Raw genomic sequence first — 18476 nt, 5'->3', positions numbered from 1 at the left:
AACTACAAATACTTTTAAAATTAAATAATTATTTCTTCATTAACTATAAATACTGAAACACAGCAAATTATGTAATCAAAGAAAATTATGTAATGTGATATATAAATAAATTCTAAGAAAGTCATATTTTGCCATACTCTGTTGTCTGTATTATCTCAAGTCACATTTAGGTTATAAGAAAACCAAAAAAGAAGTCTACATTAAAAAAAAATACTCTTCATGTGACTAAAAAAATCCTCTCATACCAGAAAATTTATTCTCTCTGGTTTAGAAGTAATTTATATCTTCCTAAGCCATTTTACAATTTGCAATACTGTAGTATTCCTATGGGTCAGATCTGCAACCAAAAGAAACAAGACAGTTAAGAGGCTTTTAATTTGAAATGAATGAAATCTACCTTTTAAAAAGGTGGACAGTATCCTATTCTTAACAGATTCTTTCCAACTCTTCTTCAGTCAATACCCACTCCTCTGATAATATTTTTGACCTGCTCTACTCTAACAACTTAACTTTTGGCTCTACTTGACTGTATCAAGAGTTCTTTCTTCCAGGACTGAGCCCAGGAAGCTTTGAAAAATAAGTAAGTGAAACTGCATTAGAGCAGAAGAGGTCAGAGGGAAGCATGTGAAAACATGTGGATACTGTGCAGACTGGACTTGGAAAACAGTTTTAAAAAAAAAAACAACAATTAACAGTAAATGTTACAGAAGCTACCAAGATAAAAAGCTCCTTTTAAAAAATTTAAGGTAGAGATCTGTATTAGATTTAATTTGTTCTTATAGGCCTGTCTTTGGACTGGTAGATTTCTTTACTGAATGGTTCACAATGACTTTACCAGATGATAAAACCATTCACAAAACTGTAAATATACTATAACTTTGATACAAAAGTACCACACTACTTACATATTACATATTTCTACTTTAACATCTTTATTTTATATAAAAAGTAATATATTTCCACTTCAACTTTTGTATATTTTTATAAACCAAATGCCTTCAATATTAACCTTCACAACCTTCAGTATTAACAATGGATATTCTCTCTTGTAATCATGAAAAAAATACATAAAATTCAATCACAGATGTTTTACTTACTTAGAGCTCATCCTTGTATACATAAAAGTAAACAAAATTTAGTGCCGCCTCTCTGTGCTATAACCTCCATCATTATATATATATATTTTTAATTTTATGTACAATCCTAAAAAAAATTAGTGTGCAAAAAATCAATTTATAATTCTTACCAGGAGTAAACAAAAGCATTTTAAATAAATATTATGTTTAAAAGTTCTAGGTGAGTACTAGTTTCTCTCTCTTTTTAAAGATTGCTCAACTAGCATTTTTTTTTTTCAGAAAATGGTTTTGGTTTCTCACCCATCTTTGGTCTGATCAGCTACTCCTGCCAAGAGCTGCACAGTCCATGGATTATAATGCTTATCAGTATATAATCCAAGATAACGCTGGACAAAGTCCTCTGGAGTCATGTAATGTTCTCCATCAACCTCGGTACTGGCATACTACAGAGGGAAGAAACAAACATTATAAGGATAAGAATAACTTAGATGTTATTTTGTAACTACCAAACAACCCATGAAATAATAAGTTAAAATTCAGCAGAGAAATGAAGGAACATTAAGAGATCTTTTCTTCTTGTGTGAAAGGAAACAAAGAGGGAATATTCTACTGACCGATTTAAGAATGTCAGAAAGACAAGAGATTTTAGAGTACTAAGGGTACAAGGGCAGCTAAGATAGTGGCCAGAACCTGAAAGTGAGAAGTTAAAAAATCTTCAGGTTTCCAGAGACTTTCTTACCCATAAAAGAGATCAAGAAGCAAGTCATAATAGAAATTTTTGCTTAGGAAACCCCAACTTTCTTAAAGGTTCCAATTTCTGGCATGTGACGAGAAATTAGAAGAGAAGATGCTTTTCTAAGAAATTTCTTGAAAATTATATCATGAATTTATTTATAAGGATGACCAATGTGATCAACCAAAACCTGTGCTCTGTGGGAAATGTCTCTTATTAAATTAATATCTGCGCATTTGCCTGAAATCAATCTTAAGAAGACAAATTCATTGTAGAAATTCTTTTGCTAAATCTGGCAATGCCAACAAATAATCATAGTCCACTAAAATGTTGATAACAGAAGCCTTAATTTCTGTAATTTCTTGTTTCTAAGATGATTTATCAAGTTCTCTACCTGAAAATGCCACAGAAAAGAAGTTCATATCAAATAATAATGGTCTCTGGGCACTTTTGTGAAGAAGGTTTACCTTTCATTCTCTTTCAAATTTGAATCCTTCCTTCCAGGTAGGAATTAATAAACTTTGTAATTCTGCAGAATATACCCATTCAACTAGAGAGTTCCAATCTTCAAAATCCCACAACATATCAAGTATTCAAGTATGTCATTAATTTCACAATTCAACCTAAAGAAAGCCTTCAGAAGTAGCTTAATTCTCAACTGCCCTACTCATTACCTCAAAATAGCTCTATCTTTACCTACCCTCTCCTTTTTCCCATCTGCCTTAGAGGAAAAAGAGACCTTCCTTCTTGCCAAGATGAATAACTCCATCAAAGACCTTGATCTCATCCCTCCTTGCCTCCAGAATACTGCTTAATCAATTATTCCTCCTCTCTCTAGCACTTCCACTCTCCATCTCCATTGGCACCTTCTTTTCCTGCTTCTAAATATGCATAAACATGCTTGTATCTTAAAAATCAAACAAAATCCTTCTCAATTTAGCTACCCCATAAAGCAACCATACCATCTCCTTTATTTCCCTTCATAGTATAGTCAGGGGTGTGCTGGAGTCAATTCAAACTGAGTATAGATGTTAAATTTTCAGTGTGAACATTCAGATATCAGAAATAAACACATACTACAAATTAGGGCTTGATTTATTATTTTGTTGATTGTCTAAACTTAAGAAAGTGATGGGGAAAAATGTTAATAATGCAGATTAAACTTTTCCATTGAGATATTTATTAAACATTAATCAGAACACCCTATTAAGCCTACATTTATTGCCTCCATTCCCTCTCACCTAAACTATTACTACCACTCCTGAGCCAATCTTTGTACATCAATCTTAACATGTATTTTTGAACATATCATCATCCTGCTCAAAAAAAATTCTCATGGTTCCCAACTCTCCACTGAAGAAGGTTTAAACTCAACTTAGGAGGTTTAGAATTCTTTTCTTACAGACTTGAGGCAGGAACTCTCTCTTGGCTTTGCATTTTCCATTTCCTTCATGTATAATACACTACTTCATGGCATATATAATAAGTGCTTAACAAATGTTTGTTGACTGAATAATCTTAGATATTATCTAAGATCCCAATTTAAAATGCTTCCTACTTCTCATAGCCTCCATTAACAATTGTCTTTGATTATTATATATATAAACAGACATTTTTAACACACTTTAAGATTGGCAAAATTTACATATGTAATCTCAAGGCCACCTTACAGCAATAATCCTGTGAAGCAGTTACTACAACTATTATCATCTCTGTTTTACAAGTGAGAAAATTGAGGCTTAGAAAACTAAGGGGCTCACTTCTGGCCACACATTTAAAAAGCAGTAGAGACAAGATTTGAATTTGATAGCCTCAAATAGCTCACCCCTCAGAATAGTTTTTACCACAAGGTAAGCACTAAATGATGTTTGTTGGATTGAATATCCCTTAAGGTAAGGACTATGTCAAATCTAACATTTAAATTTTATTCACTGAACTACTGCAATAAACTCCTAGCTGGCCCCCTAAACTCTCTCCCTATCCAGTCCAACATCCACATAGCTACTGAAATGACCTTCCTAATGAACAGGCAGCTAGGTGGCACAGTGGACAGAACTCTGGGCCTGGAGTCAGGAAGATCTGAGCTCAAATCAGGCCTCAGACACTTACTAGCTCTGTGACCTTGGGCAAGTCACTTAACCCTGTTTGCCTCAGTTTCACATTTATAAAATGAGCTGGAAAAGGAAATGGCAAACCACTCCAGCATCTTTGCCAAGAAAACCCCAAATGGGGTCATAAAGAGTCAGACATGATTGAAATGACTCAATAGCAATGCACAGCCACAGTCATGTCACTCTTGTGCTCAAAAAACCATCACTGACTTCCTTTTGCTCATAGTACAAAATAACATACTTGGCCCAAAGTAAGCATTTTTACATGAGTCTTTAAGGCTCTCCACAATTTGGCCTCCAAACTACCTCTCCTATTCATGTACTCTAATATTCTGGTCAAACTGGACATATTCTTCCCTTATTTTGCCTTACTGGGATGCAAGGTTAGAAAGTTCACATCCTCCCGAACTCTGACTAAAATCCTCCTCTTTCAAGGCAGCTTGGGTACCATCTCCTCCATGAAACCCTTCTTGATTTTCCCAGCTGAAAGTACTCTCTATCCTCAAATTTTCTGAGAGGACTTTTTCTGGAACTCTCCTTCACAACATTCTGTTTTGTACTATATTTGTATATCTATATAGATCATGTATTCCTTAAGAGCAGAAATCAAGGAAATTTTTTATCTTTGTTGCCCTGGAGCCTTGCATATAGTAGGGTCTTAATATTTGCTGAATTTAATGCCATAGTTCAAAGAAATATATCATAAACACAGAAGGCACTCAAAATTAGGATGATGAAAGAATGTGGCTCTGTGGTTATTTTGATTCCTGCTGGTTATGTTTTTTCCACTTTTAGCTGTTGTCAAAACTCTACTGGTTTACTCTTCGGAGGCTAAGAACCCATCTGATTCACCAGAGGGTATCTGTCTTCTAATTTCTGAGTTTGATTGCTAACATTGTGACCAATATACACACAGGAGTGTAGAAGCATATTGCACTTGTTGCAGAAACAATACTTCCTGGTTTTCTGGAGTCAGAGAAGCAGTGACCTACAGAGTGCCAAGAAGTGAGGCTGCATTCCCACAACCTACCAAGGCCACAGCTAACAACCAAGAAAACAATTGCTTTCATTGTTGTTTCTCACTGGAGCCAGGCCCTACTAATGTCAAGAGTTACAAATGATGCTAGGGAGAATCACTTTCCTTGGGTTTTTTTACTTTTTTCTTTCTCCCTTAAGTGTTTTTTCCTTCCAATCTATTTTAATTTGATTTTAACAGAAAGATAAAGTGTAAACAGTCTTAGGTATAGCTCAGAGGGGTGAAAAAGTCTTCTCATTCACAAGAAGTACTGTGCTTGACTTCTACAGGAGGCAGTTAACTAATTAACTCATTAAATTAAAGGCAATTACTTGGCAAATTCAGTGGGCGTTCTATCTGAGGAATGGCAGTCTAAGACTAGTAAGTAAAGAGCTGAAAAATCCTTGCATGTATTTGGACATAGATATGTGGTCCTTAAATAATAATCACAGGTGACATTTACAAACATTACAGATTTTTAATACCACAATAAGCCTAGGAGTCAAGTAGGGCAAGATTCATCCTCAACCTTATTTTACATGTAAGAAAACTGAGACTCACAACTGTTAATCAATTTGCTTGAACATTAAAAGAATGGATTTCAAAACTTGATAGTCAATAAACTCTTATTAATAAACCCTATTTTGTGCCAGACATTGAGCTAAGTGCTCCAGATATAAAGAAAGGAGAAAGACAGTCCCTACCCTCAAGGAGCTCACAGTCTAATGGAGGAAGACCACACTTAAAAAGAAGATAGGTGGAAGGGGTAGAAGAGTACCCATCACTGGAGCATGATAAAGTACAGAGGAGTATAGCCAGGTGGGAAATTATGAGATGGCTTCGTTGGGCCCTTCCTAAATGAAAAATCTGGGAGGACCTCTCCAATGTCTGCTCTTTAATCAGAGAGAAGGAGGGGCCTCAGGGCAGAAGATGTGAGGACCAGTTTGAAGGTTTTTGCAATAATCCAGGCAAGAGATAACAAGGACCTACACCAGAGTGTAGCTCTATGATTAGAGGGAAGGAGAACTATGAAAGATGTTGTGAAGGTAGGAATGACAAGATTTGGCAACAGATTGGCTATGTGGGCTGAGTCCAAAAGGAGTTGAAGATGAAGCTAAGATTGCAAAGGTGATGCCCACAACACTAATAGGAAAGTTGGGAAGAGGCAAAGGTATAGGGGGAAAGATATTGAGTTCAATTTTGGACATCAGTTCAAGAGCTGTCAAAGATGTACTTGGTGATGGGGGACTGGAGCTCAGGAAAGAGATGAGAGATGGATATATAGAGCTGGGAATCAATCATCTACATAAAAATGATAATTGAACCCATGAGAGCTGATGAAAACATCAAGCCAGATAGTATAGAGGGGGAAAGAGTAGGGAGGAGACTCAAAACAAGGCCTTGTGAAACACCCAGTTAGTAATCCTGACCTAGATGAAGATATAGTAAAGGAGATTAAAGGACGGTCAGACAGGCAGAAAATCAGGAGAGAATAATATCCCGAGGAGAGACTAACAGTTCAGAAAAGGCCATTAGATTTTGGCCATCAAGAAATCATTGTGTTTGCCTTTTCAATGAGTGGGGGAGAGGAGGGAGATAATTTGGAATTCAAAATTTGAAAAAAGAATGTTAAAATTGTTTTTACATGTAATTGGAAAAAAATAAAGTATTAAATTTTAAAAAGAAGAAATCATTGGTGACTTTGGAGAGAAAAACACTAGATTAGGATAAAATAAAACAGTTGAAACACTCCAGAAAATAATTGATGATATTTAATCATTAAATTCATTTCAATTCCATAGGCATGAGTTAAGCTCCTATCATGTGCCTGGTACTGGGCATTAAAAAAAAAAAGAGGCAAAAATAGTCTTTGTCATCGAGGAACTTATGTTCTACTTTAATGTAGGTAATACAACATTAGGAAAATAAGCTATCAAACTTAAATAGCCTTCATGCCTTTAATGTGGCTTTATTACCACTATGAATACTTTATAATTATAATATAACTTTTTACTAGAAAATAGAAAATAGTCTAACTTTAGGTAAATATCTGGATTCTTTTCCTGACTCTGCTTTAAGGGAATCAAAATGATTCAAATGATTCAAATGGAATGGGATAAGAAAAGGTAAGAAAAAGTGTTTGGGGGCCTGCCTCCCCCAAGCCAACCAACAATGAGTTTCAATAATTCAATAGTATGCAAATGATTTAGCATTAATGTAATAATAATATCCAGTTTGATTCCAAACAACTTCTAATGATTACAATGATAGTGAATTCAAAATGATTATGAAAACAATTCATACAAACTTAAATATACTTTAATTTCAAAGTCAATCACTTGCTATTTCAAAGATGCCTTCTTAACAGCTAGGAATCCTAAATGGGCACCAAGTCAAGGACAAGTGAAAGACAATCCCAATGTGAAGGCAGCACTGGTATAAAAATAGTAGAGAAGCTATTTCTTGGTCAAACTTTTCAAACGCAACTCAATTATTTTTCAGGCAAAAGTGTACATGCTCTGACAAACAATTCAAAACAAAAAAATTAAAAGATATGTTTGTATTGGTGATAGAAAAACCTAATATTCTGAAGCTTGAAAATTAGACTGATTTCTTTAAGATAGATAATATTGGTACATTAAATCTAAGTAATTGCTTGTAAAAAAAAAATAAAAAGGTAAGTATCCCATGCAAATATGTGGTGATTAGATCAAGTTACTTCCAGTTTCGATGAGGTCATAATATTTGGCGACAGTCCAACACATCAAGACCTTGATTACTCAAGGTAGGTGATTTGGCAAATTGCCTAAATTTATCAGTTACTGAATCTAGTCTTAAATGACCTTGCGATTTACAAAACAATTATCACAAGCTAAGCTTAGGGACTGAACCTAACAGAGTTGATCAACAACTTTAAATCACATCTGTGTAAGAAACAAAATGAAAATTAAATCCAAATAATGTGAGTGTTTAGGAATCAAAGTTCATGGAACCTTTGTTTAGGTACTGTAAACAAACTATAGGCACATTTTTTTTCTCTCTCAGATTTATGGGAAAGGCTTTTTGAATGAAAAAAAAAAATAACTGCAAATGCCTAAAGAGAAGAATTCAAATCTGGGGCATATACCATGACTGATTTGTTTCTTCAGGTTCTCCAACATGCCTAAGGAAAGAACTTTCTTTAAAAAACAAATACTTCCAGCCTCAGACACTTGACACTTACTAGCTGTGTGATCCTGGGCAAGTCACTTAATCTGATTGCCTCACCCAAATAAATAAATGATTAAAAAATTTTTTAAAAAACTAAAAATGCACATAATAAATATAATCACATATCTAAAAACAATACTTTTGGGCAAAAATCTGGAAAATACTCCTAGAGGTTAATATTCCTTAACACTTCTACAGAAAAGGCTTCTTCACTGGAAACATAAAGTATATACTTTAAAAGCTACATTTCTCCCATTCATCGAAAGGCAGCATTGTCTAATTAGCAATGGACAATAAGTCAGAAGACTCTACCCCTAAGACTCTACCCCTAATTAGCTGTGAGGCTGTGAAAGGTACTTAACTTCTCTGGTCCTATTTTCTGTTCTAAAATTGGGGATATCACAACATTCTCTGCTTACCCAACAGAGTTGTCAGGATCAAATGAGATAATATAAGTGAAAGCAACCTGGAAGCTCTAAAGTGCTAAACCCATGTAAGGGTTAAAACACATTAATGGACAAGATATCCACCCACTGTCTCTGTATCTGTCTGCCTTTTCTCACTGGGCTTACTAAACAAATGCAAAGAGCTGTTCTAATACTTTTATTTGTCTTCAAAAAAAAAAAAAAGGATTTTTGGGTTTGGCAAGCTCACCAGGGAGATCAGTCCTGACTGGCCTAGGTAAACTTCCCTGCTTTTCCAGTGTGCAACTATAATATGAGCACAAACTGTTGCATGACTTTATTTTACCTGAGAACTTATGTAACATTTGCTTCTTAACATCATTTTGATTTCAACAGTGAAATGATGACAATGTCAATAGGGTGTGGTAACAAAATATATAACTGCTGTGCATTTCATATAAAGCAATGTATACATGACCAGACACCAAAAATAGGAACAGCATGTACTGGGTCAAGAATTGAACACACATTCCCTCCTAATTGTCTTTCCCCCTTTCCTGGACTCTATTTCCAACAGAAGCCAAATTTAGGCAGGAACGTATGCCCTTTAGCAGCATGGCATGCTCTTTGCACAACCGGTTGTGAGCAAAGCAGGCCTACAAAACTTTTCTAAGGCTATAATAGATAGGTCACCCTGTTTTGACTTTCTGTTTGTAACATGAAAATATAAGTTACAACGCAAAAAATTTTCTAACAAGAAGCAGCAAATGCCAAACCTATTCAGCCACATAGATCAAGAAAGACAATATTCATATTAGCAAAGTTCATATTAGCAGAATTTTATAAAGTATGCAAAGGTCCTTACGTGCACTACTATTAATATGGTTTCATACACATAATTTCTATAGTTTTTTTTTGTACATTTCACACCACATACACATATAAGCATATATATGCATATGTACACACACATACACATACAGAAACCAGGTCTATTATACCACACCCTTGTTCTGCACAAATAAAATTCCCAAAGAAACTTAAATCTCTAAACAAGCTAATCTATTTGCTATTCTGAAAATTCATTCCATCTCCCATCTGTTTTTGCACAGGTTCTTTGTCCAGGCCTGAAATGCACTCCCTCCTTACCTCTGCCTCTTAGAATCCCTTGCTATTTTCAAAGCTCTACTCAAAAGCTACCTCCTACATGAGGCCTTTCCTGATTCTTCCCTCCAACTTCCATTTTCTCCCTCTCCCCCAAAAATTACCTAATACTAAATTCTGTATATATTCTGTATTTACTTATATGTGTACTTACTGTGTCCCTTGATAGACTGTATGCTCGTTATAAACAGGTACTATTTTATGTTTGTATTTCTATCCTCAGCACCAAGCTGAGTGCCTGGAACATAGAAGGCACTTAATAAATGCTGCTTCATTCATTCATTCATTCATTTTGCTTTGAAATACATTTTTGTATTGTCCACTTTATGGAAGCTCACTGCCAAATTACTACATTACTGCTTTCCCAAAAAAAGGAAAAGTGGGGAGATATTATTAATTTCACCTGTCAATCAATGAAATTAGCTGCTAGTACACATAATACACAAATTCTGAAAATATTTTTTCCCACAAAATGGCCAAAATCCTTAAAAAGGAAAATGGTGACCATGGTGAGTGAAGTAACTAGAGCTAGAAGGATTTCTAGGGCAGATTAAGTTGAATAATTAATCTGCATTGTTCCCAAAATAAACATTCAATTTCTCAGTCGAGGTAACCATGGGAACATTCAAGGAGAATATGTGTGTGTACGTGTGTGTGTGGCCAATTCCTGGCTCTTGACAATCAAGGTAAAGCTCATAAGGACCTGTGAAGCTTAGACATTGGTAAGAAATAGATCAGTCTGAATAACCATCAACATTTCTGATTAAATCAGCCTTTTCTCGGCAAAAAGAAGGAGGAAGGTATGCAGACTCCCATTTTTAGTTAAAAACAAAAACAAAACTACTCCTCCAACTCAAGAGGAGTCTCCTTCAGGGCCCATGAGCTGGTGCTCTTTGAAGTATATTAAAAGCAAGTAGTTCTCCAGCTCAGCACAGCAGCCACATCCTTGAATGACCAGCCAATGCTGGTACAGACTGTGACACAGATAACAGGGGAAGGATGCAGTTTGATAGAACAGAAAGGGAGCTGGATCTCAATCCATTACCAGGTTCATACTTTTTAGCTAAAATTTCTAAAATTTACCCTCTGCTGGCACAGTCTCTAGGAACCCAGCCTTTGGGAGCCCAACATCTTCATGCTGCAATGAAGCACTGTAGTATACCCATGCTCAAAAATACATGCATACATATACACAGTTATATACATACACATATTTATTAGGTTCAAGTATCTCAGTGTGGTCTGGCTATCTAAGCGAAATAACAGATTAATACAACTGAGAGAACAAAGTTACCTTGTCTTAGAATCAGTGGGCAATTCAATAGCAGAAGACCCCTAAAGATGCTAACTTGGAACCAGCTCCAGAATGGGAAAAGGTAACCACAGTGAGGAAAATCCAAGGAAACAGAAGTACTCCAGCTGACTCAAATTAGGCAATCATCCATGGGATCACAAAAATAAGTGCCAGTAATTAGCTCAAAGAGAAGGAAATATCCCCAACTTTAAAAATAAGGCATTTCTAATGAACACCTCCCTAGAAATGATCACTTGCTTCCATTTAGTGCTATGTTGGTATTGTTTTCTTATCCATTGCACTGGTAATAGGGAGTGAGCTATCAGAATAAAAATATATTCAGAGGGGCAGCTAGGTGGCACAGTGGATAGAGCATTGGCTCTGAAGTCAGGAAGACCTGAGTTCAAATCTGGCCCCAGACCAAACACTTGACACTTACTAGTTGTGTGACCCTGGGCAAGTCACTTAACCCCAATTGCCTAAGTATATGTATATATATATTCAGACCATTTATTTAGCCTTATTATCATTTTCTACTCCCTTTATGTTATAACATATAGAAATATGTAGGCTTGGAATAATGGGCACCTATGCCCCAATTCTCATTCTTTTGATACTAAGTAGCAATCAAGCCTTTCTGTTAAAGAAGGATAAAAAATACAATTTCTAAAAATTTTACTTTACCAAAAATAGTTTCTGATAATTTTAGCAAACACAGCACAGTTCTGCAAACTACAATCTTTAAATAATCAAAGAGAGTCTTGAAGGTTCTCACTGTCTTCTAACCCTCCCTGCCCTCATTCTTCTCCACTGTTGCTCCACCCCCACTTTTGCTACCATACACTGTAAGTGGAACAAAAGCAAGTCAGTGAGAGTCTATGGATGAGAAAGAAGCAATAAACCAAGAAATGATCTTAAGGATAACAACAGTATGTTTTTACTTAACAATTAGTTTAGAAATTATTGCACAGGAGACCTGGCTAGGAATGAATTCATTTATTGCCCTCTCAGGTCAAAGATCTTGGAGACAAATTGGGCCTGGGGATGAGAAATGCTAGCAGATACCATTAATGCCATTTGTGGATAAAGAGAACCTGGTCCCTTCAGATGCTAAAAGTTGATGAAATATAGCAAGACAGAATGATAGAGTGGAAAGCACACTGAGCTTTGCATTAGGAAACCCAGGTTCAAATCTGGGCTGACAGTAACATGCTCACTAGTCCAACAATTCATAATCTTACCTCTCAGGGCTTCATTTTTTTTTTTTTTGTAAAATGGGGAAAGTAATATTTTCACTACTTCATGGGATTTTTCTGATGAGCACCACATAAACATGAATAAGTATTATTGTATACTACTTCATATTGGTATGGTATTTTATATAACAATTCATAACCAAAATGAAAGGAACCTCAGACATCATCAAGTCCCACAGACAAGAAAACCAAAGCTCAGAGAGGTGTCAAATGACTTACCCAAGGTCACACAGCTTGCTACTTAGTGACAAAAGCAGAACTAGAACTCAGATCTCATGATTTTCCATCAGCATACTTACCACTCTCCTGCAGCTGCCTCTCTTTACACAATCTCACCAACAATGTGCACCAATAGTCCTCAAATACTCAACTTATCTACCCAAATAAAATATGACATCTTATCCCTGCAAGAATTTAGGCAGATGTGATCCAGAATTAAGTAGCCCTAAATAAAAGCTTTCAGCAGAATTGTTTAAAATTTTAAAGTCAGTCTTTATTCTGCATAAAGTCACCCAACTGATTCTAAACCTAATCTGTCACCAAGAATCCTCTCAAAATCAAACCACTCATTAGATAACAGGATAATCTACATATCTGACACTTTCTATTCTCCCCTTCTTCCTAAAAATCCTACCCTTGGCTTTCATGTCTTCAAGCCTGCTTCTTCTCTTCTGCCTCTAATGATCACCTATGGTCCAGTTCTTGCTCTTTAATTCTTCTCATTCTGTATTCTCTTCCTTCAATTTCATGGGTTCAACTCCCATCTACACAAACCTCTACCTCCAACTTCACTCCCTCAGTTTCATATCTCCGTGACTTGAGGAATACATTTGACAAAGAAAACTTGAAATGTTAAAAATAAATTAATAATGATAACAGTTCACATTTTTGTGGTACTATGAGGTTTACAAAGTGCTCTTCTAATGACAATTCCAAGAAGCATACATTTTATAAATGAAGAAAATAAAGATAACAGGTGAAGTGACTTGTCCAAAGTCAAACTGCTCATTAGTAGCAACTGGCTACTCAACCCAGATCTTTTAACTTTAGAGCCAATGTTCTTTCCACTACAGCACAGTTGCTTGAGGACTCCCTCCTGCCCTTTCACCTTCCAGAAGGCCCTGAATTTTAAATTTGATTATTTTTCACTTCTTTCTCTTTTTTTCATCTTGTGCCTCCTCACTATCAATCCAAGTACTAAGTTCAATAAATTTTAAGAAGAAAATGTTAAAGTTGGAAGGTACCTTACAAATTATCTAGTCTATTCTCCTCCTTTTACAGATAAAGAAACTGAGCCTCATACGTCAAACTACTTGCCCAAGTTCACACGGCAAATCAGTCAGTCATGAAGTTATAAGTGGAGCCCAGGTCTCCTGCTTGCTAGGCCTGCGCTCTTTCCACTATAGGTAAAGGGAACCTATGCCCTAAGAATGCCAGGGCACTTTAAACAGGAAACTCTACAGTGCCTCTGGATTTATACCTCTCTTTCCACAGATAGACCTCTTCCAGATTGTATTGTCTCTTGCCTGCATTATTCTAATGGAGAGTCTGGTAGGTGGTCATCCCTCTTCCCTCCAAGTTCTTCCGTCTTTAATACATCATATATATATATAACAACTGCTGTTATGAACAGCCTTCTATAAATCCAATTTCCTTTACCTCCTATTTAAGAACCTATAATTGATCCTTGCGTTTTCATATACAAAGTTCTTTGACTAGTATTTAAGGCTACCACGCAGTACCATACTGTTTATGTTAAATCCTTTGTAACAAGGATCACCTCTGCATTTTGCCAACAATCCCCCATCCCATACCTTTCTAACCTCATCTCAGCATTCCACAAGACGGCTGTTGTCCTCTAGCCAAACCAATCTGTTTGTTGTCCTCTCCATTCAACTCTGTGCCTTTGTCCTTGGCAATACTCTTCTTTTGGGCCTGCATACCACTACTGTTCCTCAAGATGTGGTTAAAAACTCACATCCTATGGTAAAAAGAATTCTAGATTTAGAGTTTTAGGACCTGGGTTCAGTTCCTGTTTCTGCAGCTTACTCCCTGTGACCAAACAAGTTAACCTCCACCTCAGTTTACTCTATGGTAAAATAAAGAGAGTTAACTAGATGACCTTGAATGTTCTTTCCAGCTCAAAATATGTGATGCTAGAATTTGATTCTAACCACATCCTGTATTACCCCATTCTGATTCACCTTTAGGTACAAAAAGGATACAAAATAACACAGTGAGTATGTATTTTTATTTTTCACTTACTGACATGTTACTTTGCAACTGTCCTCAAGGTAGTTCAAGTAAATATTCTGAAATTTCCTATGCTATAATCTCCTTGTTGTAGTCAGAGAGTCTGGCCTCTAAGAATGTCCCAACCAACAGTAAGTGCTCAAAAGAAGCTTATTAATAAGTTCCACCTGCTTTTTGGAGAGGGGGGGATGGAAGAGTGTCCAGATTTGAGACTTTATCAGTGTGGAGAATGTCCTTCACTGGTGCAAATCAGCAACTTGTCTACTATAAAGTTTTAATCCAAAAAGCTATTTTATATTATGATTATATTGTTCAGTTGAGTCTGGCTCTCTTTACCACCAAATGGGTGGGGCTTGCCATTTCCTTCTCCAGCTCATTTTATAGATGAGGAAACTAAGGCAAACAGGGTTAAATTATTTGCCCAGGGTCACACAGCTAGTAAGTGGCCATATTTGAACTCAGGAGGAGAAGTCTTCCTGACCCCAGGTCAGGCACTCTATCCACTGTGCCACCTGAAAGGATATTAAAGTGCCAGAATATTGTATCTAAAATGTTCAATTTAATGTTGATAAAATTTACATGGAGGAAGAAAAAAGTCTCTATTAATCAGAAAGAAGTTAGTTGATTTCTCAGATATACAAAAGCCTATAAAATATATCTGGTAACCTCATCTGGCAAACAAATACAATGGCGTGAACCACTGTCAATGACTGGAAGAGGTTTATTAGTTTTAAGACTATTTATTATAAACTAAGATTTTTAAACCAGAAATAAAATCTAAATAACATTTCTGTTGCATTCATTGACATTATTATTATTTACTTGGAAGTTACACTTATTATCAGATGTTTCTAAAACCTTGGCAGAATAACCTTGTTTATTTAAGCTCAATCTGTTTATCAAATCTCAATTTTAATACACATACGTATTTAGTCTACAATACACTTACACATAATAATCAAGCCATGTCTCCTATTTTTTTAAAGTCACATCTTCTAACTACAAGATATATATGAACCTATTACTGTTTCTAAATTATTACATATCTACAGGACTTAAAGGGACCACTTCATTTTACTGACAAACAGAAAGCTTAAGTGTCTTGCCTAAGGTCACAGAGTTGGCAAAAGCTGTGACAAGAACTCTGGTTTCTTGACTTCCCCACCACCACATCTAGAGATCACAACAGCTAAGAGAAACTCTTACAACATTCAACATTCATTCACTAAACTTTAGGCAAATACCTACTATGTAGTAGCAGCAGGCACCTGCTAAATGCTGAGGATACAAAAAGGAAAAGGAAAACAGACTACAGTAAAATACAAACTTGGCTTATCTCACTTTCAGTTGTATTTCTAAAGAACACCTTCCTGTAAATAGAACTTCTGAAACATAAGAAAGGAAAGTAAAACAAACATACACACACACATACATACACATACATATACACATACATACACACACACACACACACACACACACACACACACAACCCCTAAGTGAAAAAAAGGTCAGAGCCAAGGACATCAGTCCTGAAGTCTAAGCAGACTTCAAGATTGCAATATAGTGTAGGATGTCCTTTAAACAATTCTAATATTCTTTAAAGAATTTGATACAAAGATAACAATAACAAATTGTTTTTAAAAGCACTGTCAAATACCAATGAACTCAGAGTAAACAAAAAAGGGTTACAAGTTATCAACTTAGTAACAAGCTGCATTTCTTATTTACACATGAAGGCGAGGATACTTATGATCAAGAAAACTATACACATTTCCAAAGGAGAAAGAATTTCAGGTACTATAACTTATTAATTATTCTCTTGAGAGAATGAATACAAGCAAATTGTATAACTAAGTGGTAGGAAAATTGAAAATTCTTTTACTATCTTTCCCATAGGTCTCAGTAAATACATCTCTGAAAAAAATTGTAGAAAATGTTTAATGACATTTCTCTAGTATGTCTGAGAAGCAGAACCATGAGATGTATTGTTCAGCTCTATTTTGAAAAATAATAGGCCATTTTTGAAAGTTAAGGCCTAACCACGGCTCCATGTGAATCCCAATTAAAACTATGACGCATAAACAAGTTTACCTGCAGGAATATGTTTCTTAACTCATGAGGATCACCTCGCTTGGTTGTCTGCACCTGTAAGGCCAAAAAAAAAAGGCTGGTTAATGTTTCACTAGAGAAATTTACTACAATCTAAGCAGATAAGAATTCACTTCCAGACAATCAATGTGCTTATCTCCTTAATAAGTGTATTTAGTTTAAATTCAAAACAAAATAAAAAGACACCAGCTGTTGATTACAGCTGTCACATGGGATGGCTGTGACCTGAAGGGCTGAAGGATAACTAGTAGTGTGAAAAACTGGAGGAAGCTGCAAATTGCGTGTACAATGCTTCTGTAACAGAGAAGGTGGGTACAAAGATTAAGTAGTTAAATTTTTTTCCCATTCTGCTAGCAACGCAGTAGCAAACGCCCACCTCCACACCAAGAGGCCAGGAAGGGGTCAGCAACCGGGAAGTCAAAATGCCCAAGTTACTCATGGCCTAGCAGCCTTCCCAGTGGAAAACGATCCTGCTTAAAACATGATGCCGGTGAAATGAAATAAAAAACGAAGTCTTTTTTTCTACTTCCAATGAAGACTGTAGCAACATTCTCAAAAACTCTCAACTCTGCAACCTGCACTGCTAATAGCAACGTTGGCCCCTGATTACTGAAAAAACGCCCCTAATTACTGCACTGAGGCCCCTAATCAAAAAATATCCATTCCCTTCCCCCACTGCAAGTCCCCCCCACCCCCCACCTTGGCCTGACATGCAACTTCCTCCCACCCTCTTTCCGCCACAATTTCCCCAGGCTCACGGATGTATGCCCCCGAATCCACTCCCTTGGCAGGGTGCCGAACCAGCTTCATGGTCCACACAAGACCCTCAAACTCCCTGTCCCTCCTCCTACCCTCCCCCGGGCAAGCATCTTCTCCTCCCAACCCATGCACAGATTCCCCCCGACCCAGGAGCTGGAGTCCCGAAATGCGTTTATCGGAGAGCGAAGCAAAAAGGGAAATGCGAAAAGAGAATAAATTTTAAAAAAAAAGCCCCGGTAACGTTTCCTATGCCATAAGCAGCAGCAGATAGTTGGAGTCACCTTGACCGCCATGCTGTGCTCAGAAGCCGGGAGCGAGCAAGTGAACGAGCCAGCGAGTAGAGCTGTCAGGGTGCGCGCGCGCCGCCTCCCTGGCCCAAGGCGCGCGCCCCCCTATGCAAATGAGCCCTGGGAGGACTAGGACTTGGACCCCGCTGGGCAGGGGGCTGTCCAGGTGCGAGGTCGCTAGGCCAGGAGGAGAGCGATCAGACTGAAGAAACTCAAGCTTGGAGGGTCGCGTGCTATGGCTGAGCTGAGTTTGCTGCTGAGGGGCCCAGAGGCCGCCGCCACCACGGAGAAAGCGCTGGTTCTCCTTGGGCCTCTTAGTGGGTGTGGTTTTGCACACTGTCTCGGGCAAGACTTGGGCTCCAGCCTCTGAGTCGTTTTATCCCGACATAGGCCAGATTCCCAGAGGTTACACAACACCACCTATTATTATTGTTGCCGGTAATAACACAATAAATAAAAATAATAAATAATATTGATAACAAAGATTCAGTATTGTTTACATTGGGGAGGATTTGAAGGCAAGATAAGATGATTTGATGAATGATTTTCTGACTGGAGAAGGGCTGGGCTCCACGTCAGTGAAAATCCAGTTAACTTTTGAACTTTCTGCTATTGCAAGGTCCTATTAGCAATATCTTCCCTCCTCCCCAGCTTTCCAGGATTCAGCCTGTGTCCAGTGAGTACAGATAATCTAGAAGTAACTTCAAGCTCCATCCAACTTAGAAAACAGAGATGTATATTCCCCCCTCACTTCCTAGATTTTTATTAAATTAAAATTTTCGTTGTCTCTTTATAGCTTGGA

The 18476-nt window shown here is 36.9% G+C and overlaps 1 protein-coding gene across 2 annotated transcripts in view; it reads right to left on the bottom strand.

Annotated features, from left to right (window-relative positions):
* Positions 1–17779, bottom strand: part of SLC25A12 (solute carrier family 25 member 12) — a 111894-nt gene extending 94115 nt beyond the window's left edge. The window contains exons 1-3 of one of the 2 annotated variants that reach the window (XM_027866097.1): positions 17669–17779; positions 16611–16664; positions 1377–1519 (exon numbers count right to left, since the gene is read on the bottom strand). In XM_027866097.1, coding sequence (XP_027721898.1) covers positions 1377–1519; positions 16611–16664; positions 17669–17680 — 209 coding nt within the window. In that variant the 5' untranslated portion in view covers positions 17681–17779. Of the gene's footprint in view, positions 1–1376; positions 1520–16610; positions 16665–17668 lie in introns of those variants that run through there. The other variant, XM_027866096.1, reaches the window with a different exon arrangement.
* Between the last annotated feature and the right edge of the window lie 697 nt (positions 17780–18476).

Source organism: Vombatus ursinus, unplaced genomic scaffold (genome assembly GCF_900497805.2).
Source record: "Vombatus ursinus unplaced genomic scaffold, bare-nosed wombat genome assembly UNPS02014779.1, whole genome shotgun sequence".
Taxonomy (NCBI): Eukaryota; Metazoa; Chordata; class Mammalia; order Diprotodontia; family Vombatidae; genus Vombatus; species Vombatus ursinus.
This window is presented reverse-complemented; position numbering and strand designations above follow the sequence as displayed.